General features: G+C 40.8%; 1 protein-coding gene across 1 annotated transcript; it reads left to right on the plus strand.

The window, feature by feature from the left end:
- The first annotated feature begins 2,417 nt into the window (after window positions 1-2,417).
- LOC101773881 lies at window positions 2,418-7,549 on the plus strand. The gene is made up of 13 exons (XM_012848585.3): window positions 2,418-2,577; window positions 2,929-3,293; window positions 4,034-4,204; window positions 4,314-4,387; window positions 4,476-4,552; window positions 4,666-4,737; window positions 4,939-5,007; window positions 5,801-5,847; window positions 5,982-6,105; window positions 6,202-6,270; window positions 6,350-6,453; window positions 6,654-6,729; window positions 7,216-7,549. The coding sequence occupies exons 2-13, from the start codon at window positions 3,013-3,015 to the stop codon at window positions 7,387-7,389; spliced, it is 1,338 nt and encodes a 445-aa protein (XP_012704039.1). The 5' UTR covers window positions 2,418-2,577; window positions 2,929-3,012; the 3' UTR covers window positions 7,390-7,549.

The raw sequence follows: 7,549 nt of genomic DNA on the forward strand, positions 1-7,549 counted from the left end.
ATGGAAACTAAAAACGACGAAGTGTTGTTGTACCATATTGTTGGTGTCCTTTTCTGAATTTCTGTGCAGTATATGCCTTTTTCTACGCCAAGCAGTGGCATTATGTTGTTATTATATAGAGTTAGATTGGTGGCTTTTGCCTTTTGGTGCAAAGTTTTTTGCGACAATAGGATGGCCTTATTTTTTTTCCTATTTTTCTAGCTAAAGCATACACGCGTGGCTGGACAAAAAAGTGAGAGGCACTGAAGAACACAGGGGCATAACGGCATCTTTTTAACAACACTGACGGCAAATATATAAGGTGCCAACAAAGGTGTAATATACCATGTATGCTCGGTTTTATAAAGGCAACCAATTATATTTTCTACGTCACAATCCAATATTAATTACAAAATAACCCATAGGTCAAAAAACATACAACTTGTAGTTTATTTTCTTGCGTGAAAACCGAGCACCGTGGCCACAATTAAGTCCGTAGCTGCAGCTTTTGAGGTTTTTTTGAAAAACTACCGCTGGCTTTTTTGGAAAAACAACACTAATTTTCACTAATTTTTACAAGATGTGTTTAATTTTTTAGGCTCAAAAAGCTACGAAAAGCTCGAAAAAAATGAGCTTTTCGGAAGCTGCATGGGAAGTTTGCTATTTGTTTGAGCTCCTGACTTTTCACGTTGAGAAGATATTAGGAAGCTCAAACATTGAGAGGTTACATGCTAGATCTTTATGGCCTTTAGAACCTGAGCAACATCCATAGGGAGAGGTCGGGCAAGATTAAATCCGATTAGGGGCATTTTCAGGTTAAGGTGAAGAGGAAGGAAGAAAGATGGACGAGAGATTTTGGTCCAAGACATGCCAGGGGTTTCAGGATTTTTGAAAACATCTTCTAAATTTAAGATCGAAAATATTTGAATTTGGAACCATTTCAAAAACCTATTTTTCGTACTTAACACAATTAACATGTGTGCTAGAATCATAACTAATAACCTATGTTTATCGAATTCATATTTAGAGAAATAATTTTATTATTAAATAATTGCACACAATTTTCTAACTAATTATAATATATTTTAGAATTATTTTAAAAAACTGCTAAGATAAAAACAAGCAAGAGGCTACAACAGGGGTGACGGGAGATTTGCCGACCTGGCGGGTGGCGTGGCCACGTGACAGCGGATAAGCAAAAATTTTAAATTTCTAAAAATTTCACCCAAATTAATATTATAAATTTTTGAAATATTACAGTGCCCGCCAAACCACCTGTCCTTGCGCGTTTTCTAATACCCCGGTGGCACCCAACGCATATACATAAATTATACATAAAGTGATATAAAAAAATTGTGCACAAACATTATAGATAAAATTGTTAAAAGCATACTTCACAAATATATGCGACAAAATTATATGCACAACCTTTTTCCCCTAAAAGTTGGTAAAAAACTTTTCAAAGAAAAAATATCACAAAAAATGAAGGAAAAACTTCGCAACTATAATCCAGAAATATTTTTCTTATATAACTTAATCGAAAAGGAAGGAAACTTGTGAAAAAAAGTTATACATATACCTTTTTCTATAAAAAGTTATATGCATAACTTTTGCAAGGCACAACGAGAAAAAAGAAAACAAAAATAATTAAACAAGATCGGCCTCTCCCGTGCCGATGGGAAGCCGCCGCCTCGACGGGAAGCTCGAGGCTGGCCTGCTCCCGTGGGCTGTGTGCCTGCATCGAGAGCCGATGGTCCCTGTCTCCCTCGTAAAGCCTCACCTCGCGGATCGTCGCCGCCTCCACCGCTCAGCTCATCGGAAGCCGCCACTGGTCCAGTGGTCCTCATCTCCGTACCGCACGCGAAGAGGGCGCCCTCCCTAGTAGAGGCGCGAGAGAGCGAAGGCCGAGCCACTTCCCGGCGACGAAGAAGGGGAAGGAGGAGCCATCACTCGGGGCGTCCACGCCACGCCACCCTCCGGAGTCGCCAGCACACAACTCATCGGTGGCCACCGCCGCATGTCTGCGCACGGCTCCAGCCTTTCTGCAGTTCTACATCCCTTATTGAGTGCTGAGAGAGCAAGAGAGGAGCAAGAGGATATAGATGGAGCACGCGAATGTTCATGGACCCGCAATTAACCTGTCGGCTTAGCTTAAGAAATCATAACTTATAATAATCTATGTTTATTTAGTTCATGTTTAGAATAACTTTACCTTTAAATAATTGCACGCAATTTTCCAACTAATTCCGATATTGTTGTAGAAATATTAAAAAAAAACTGCTAAGATAGAAACACGTAAGACGCTACAGTAGAGTAGAGGTGACGGGAGATTCGCTGATGTGGCGAATGGCGCGGCCACAGAACAGCGGATAAGGACGCTGGGCCCGGTGGCCTTCCGCCGGCCGCAACCGGCAACTGGTGGCTGCCGCTCGCCCGCCGGGGCTCCTGTGGGCCCTCCCGGGATCTCCTTCCTCCCTTCCTTCCTTCCACTCCTCCGCCGCTTCTTCCATCGCCATCTTCCTCTTGGTTCCTCGCGGTGCCGCCGGCCTGTGTCGATCCGGCCCTTGCTTCCGCCGGCGACGCACGAGCGCCCACCAGGTAGGCCTGTTCATTTCTATCTGTAGCTCAGCCGCTCTCTTCTTCTCCACCTCCGATTCCTGCTCGTCCCGCTCTGGTGGGTAGTGGTACGACGGGGTGGCTCCTCCTCCTCCTCATCCATCCCTCGGATTTAGGCATGGTGGTGTCGCCGGCGGCACCATTGCCGGCGGCCGGGGGGCGGCGGTGGCAGGGGCAGTCCGGACTCATTGAATCTGGACTGTGCATGTGCAGGCGTTAGTAAAGTCCCTATTTTTTTTATAGAAAATTGTAGTTCCTAGTTTGATTGATGCTATACCTGTCCACACCGCTTACTGTGATTGATTTGTAACTACCGTTCACATTCGATGTCAGGTTGGCGCCACAGGGGGCTATTGTGTACTTGTATATGTTGGTGGTGACAAAGCAGACAAACACACGGCTGTTGCGGCACGGCGAATGGCTACCAACATGTGCGGTGGCGCCACGGTGGCTTGCAGGGTGTGCTACAGGGATCAGTACGGCACGCCGCGTGAGCTGAACTGCACACCGCAGAGGAAGTGGATGAACGGTTACCATTTGATGTTCAGGCTCTGTCAGTGGAAACCCAATGGGGGGAGGTCAGATGGTTCCCTGCTCCGACGAGGCTGCGATGTCCGGTGCCGCTCTTGTGGTTCTTGTAATGGCAGTTGCGAGACTAAAGAGTGCAAGAGCTCTGAAGATGGCGCCGGTCCTTACAGGTATGTCTTGACTTCTAGCCTGCAAATTATTGATTCTTCAGAGCCCGTGCCTGTGCTCTGGAAGAGGAAAAATGTGAAATCTTCCAATGTTACTTACTGGATATCTATTTCGGCCTATAATGTTGTTGAGACTAGCCTGTCCCATTGAAAGGCCTTGTGGAGCCGTGTGTTTGTGGACACTGGTAAAACAGCTGTAATGTCGCCAGTAAGTGAAATGTGTAGAAAAAATAATATTTCATTGCAGAATGTAAAGTGCCATGTGCAATGTGCATCATGTGCACCAATCTTTTCAATTCATGTCTACATTTAACAAATACAAAGCGAAGGAATATTTTTGGCACATACTTCATGCAACGGGCATCTATTCATCATTGACTGTTATATGCATATATGTTAAAATTTTAGCTATGACTGCTTGACTAGTTTGTGTGTTTAAGTCTTTATTTTAGCTGGAGTGTTTTCACTTGTGCACAGTAGAGTCATTCCATAATTAATCAATTTAAATATGTCACCTGCTCTCTGGATGCTTTAATAAATCTCACCTCAAATATCGAACCTAGTCAGCTGAAGATTTATTCTCTCTTTCTGTGTCCTAGAGTTTCTTGCTTTTCTACATAATATCAATTAAGTGATGTGCCAAGCTTGATGAGTGTATATGCAGATCTCCACTGTTATTTTTAAACTTGATGTATATCCACGAATGATTTTGATTTTTTATCTTTCGAATGTGTTTGCTGCAGAGATTTCAAACAACATTCAAGGGGAAATACTCAATTTTCAGATGATCAAGTTGCATCTCAGAAGAAGTCAGCCTATGCTAGTCAAGGATTGGCCGAAGCCTGCAAATTCGTTTACAATGATGCAAAGTTTGTAAATGAAAGGGCTCAAAATGACATTCTGTTACTTTCACGGTACACTTCCACACTAAATTGGAGCTTGTTTAACATTCAAAATTGTACTCGAAGAAAAGCAAGGAAGTTTGTATTTTTGTTCTTATCTCTGATCTACTTTGAATCCTAGTGGCATAACAAGGCTGAACAAACGTGCATGCGAGGATGCTGCTGTTTTAGGCTTGGGATTTCTCAAGCTTGATGGTGTGTGCTCTCGTTTTCGGTATAATAAGCAATTGGTGTATTTATACCACTATTATTTAGATCTTTCTAAATTCATCTTGCCTTACAGCTCGTGCACGTGAGGATACCCAAAAGATTGACCATGGTGTGAAGGAGAGGGCAGCCCGTCTTAACCATTTTGCTAGAGTATGTATTTAATGTATCTATAAGATAATGAATTGTTTATATGCCGTTTATGATTTTTTCCCCTTCTTTTTACATCTATGTATTTAATCTATGACATATTTGTACCTATTCAGGCATTCAAGGAACGAGCTGAGTCTGATTTGAAGAAAGCTGCAGACAAACATTGGAGTGATGGTGCTTTAGAGGTGGTTCATCCTATTTTACCTAATAAGTTGAAACAATGGGAAGATTTAAGCAATATTTTTCATTTTTACTGTCCAAAAAAATTGCAATCATCATGTTTATGTCATATGACTAGGGCATCTTTTTTCTCCATCAATATCAGCATGCTGTTTTTATATTCTGTGGAGTTCAAGCTAACATAATACTTGTTGATGTGTAACCAGGCAGATTTGCGACGAGCTGACTTGGTTGTTAAACGGCGTGCCATGGAAGATGCTTTCATGGCATTGAAGGTAGCTTTAACTACTTGCATATCGAGCTCTGGAACCTTGAACCGTTATGTGTTTAAACAACCCTTTAGACCTCTGTACTGTTCTGAATTTTTATTTTGGAGATGCTAGCCCATTTTTATAATGTGGTGATATTTAGGATTTGTATAATGGAGTGACTATAGTGACACTGTTTGTATTCCTGAGAATTTCTTTAGTTTGAGCACCGAACTAATAGTTTGCTATATTCCTGCCTTGCCTGTTCATAGACACATTCCTCTGCCAAACCTTGTTTAGTGTGCCAAGTAAATTGTTGGCCATACCTTATGCCTGAAATAGTCACTGCAAGAAATTATCTAATGTGACATCGAATTCAGACGTCTGAATTATCTACTAATTAAGTAAAGCAAAATGGGAACTATGGTTATGTGGGAATTCTGCTGGATTATTTTTGGGGTCCAAAAAATGTGTGTTTCATTACCTACAGATATTTTAATTGGTTATCTCACCTTTATATATTCAAATGCGAAGCTTTTCTTATAGCACTCTACATGATCTGGCCAACATAGAAGTTTCATTGTTCTCTGTTCCAACAAAGCATGCTGGTGCTTATCAATTTTTGCACATTAATTTATATATGAAAGGGGCTGCTTTGTAAAGAAAGACTTTGATATCTCTTGCTGCATGAAAATTTGCTTCAAGTGTAAATCTTGATTCTGCACTATCTATTTATATCCTGGCTTGCCAAAAATAAATATTAATCCTAGCATAATTTGTTTATAACTTCATATATTTGTATGTAATTTTCAAAATGCAGTTTGTTCGGGATATCCATGACATGATGGTGAACAGATTATATGAGCAGTAAGTTCTAGATAGAAAGTTGTAAATGCTAATTTTCTATGCGCACATTGATGCTTGATTGAACAGAACTGCTTTAACTGCTGAATTGGCACTTGGTCACAATGAATCACTTTTAAGGTAAAATTTACTCATAGGCTTCCAAGGGATGGTGCATCTTCTCGTACAAGTTCAACAGGGTTTATTACACTCGAGAAGAATGGGAAAACTCTTGAACTGTTTCCTGGTGAAGTTTCTGCTGACCAGATTTCTGCCATAGAGGTTCTCTCTACATAATTTATTTAGAAAGTCTTATTTTTTTTCTTGCAACAGAGTCTTACCATAGTGTTAAACTTCTCTTTGATTTATCCTTACTAGGAAGCATACCGGAGTATGGCATCTGCCTTTTCTGAAGCTGATGGTATTGACTACACAGATCCTGAGGAGGTGAACCATTTTAAACTTATCCAATCAACAACAAACTTACTACCTTGATACTTAATCTCAAACTTCTTTGTTTGTGAAGCTTGAATTGCTAGTAGCAACACTTATTGACCTGGATGCCATGGATGGAAAAAGAAGTGTTTCCTTGATAGCTGAATGTTCAAGCTCTCCAGATGTTAATACTAGGTACACAGAGACTTCTTTCCTGCTTAAGTCCCCGCTAATCACTTGAATTTTACTCTCCTACGTACAGCCACGCTCATTTTCTGCCAAGATTCCTACGATTGAAAGCATATGAATTCCCTTCTTATGTTGTAAAAGTCAGTACAACTTTGTTGCTACTATATTGCATTATGGTGACCGTTGTAAGTTTCTATTCTTTGTAGGAAAGCCCTAGCTAATGCATTGGCAACGGCTCCATCTATGTGGACTCTTGGGAATGCTGGCATGGGTGCACTGCAGGTTTGCATGAATCTTTCTCTCCTACCAATCCAAAACGAAAAAACATAGAAGATTGTTGGTTGCTTCATATCTGAGTTTCTGTATGCGCAATGTTTGAGGCGTATTTGGTTTCTTACCCAATCTTGCCCTGCTTTGCTACTGAGAAAGGACATCTTACGGCAATGACTCCCTTGTTTTTGTGAGATAGTCAAAATTGGTTCTCCTCCAATAGAAATAATCTTCCTGCGGAGAGATGGCGTAGCAATGTTGCAAGGGTAGATAAGACAACAAAACGTTCTCTTAATTTCGATAGAGCAGGATATATTCCACAACCAAATCTGAACATGATTAACAAATTTCATATCTCAACCATCTTTGTTCCAATCAATACAAACTGAAGAAATTTCTGTCTGACGCTCACTTCATAGTCAGACTTGTTGCATGTGCTGTATTCTATTAAGTTTTTTTTGACAATTAAGGTTATTGCAATGTTCCTTTTGATTGCAGAGATTAGCTCAAGATCCCAATTATGCTGTTGCTACTGCCGCATCAAGAGCCATTGATGAACTCAAGAAGCAGTGGGAACTTGAAGAAGGTGACAGCCTAAGGTTTGTAATGAACCAAAATTTGGCTTCTGAGGCAACTGATGATGGAAGTTCAGCAGCAGAAGATGCAACGTGAGGTGTAAACAAGATGAAAGATTTCGATTCCAAAAGTTCCGATGTATCAAAGCATACCAAAGCATCATCTGCAGCACGTAAGGCATTCCTATGTGACCATTAGGACTGAAGTCCAAATAGACATTGGAATTTCACATATACTTAGGCCCCGTTTTCTTCCA

The sequence above is a fragment of the Setaria italica genome, chromosome VIII (genome assembly GCF_000263155.2).
Source record: "Setaria italica strain Yugu1 chromosome VIII, Setaria_italica_v2.0, whole genome shotgun sequence".
In the NCBI taxonomy this organism is placed as follows: Eukaryota; Viridiplantae; Streptophyta; class Magnoliopsida; order Poales; family Poaceae; genus Setaria; species Setaria italica.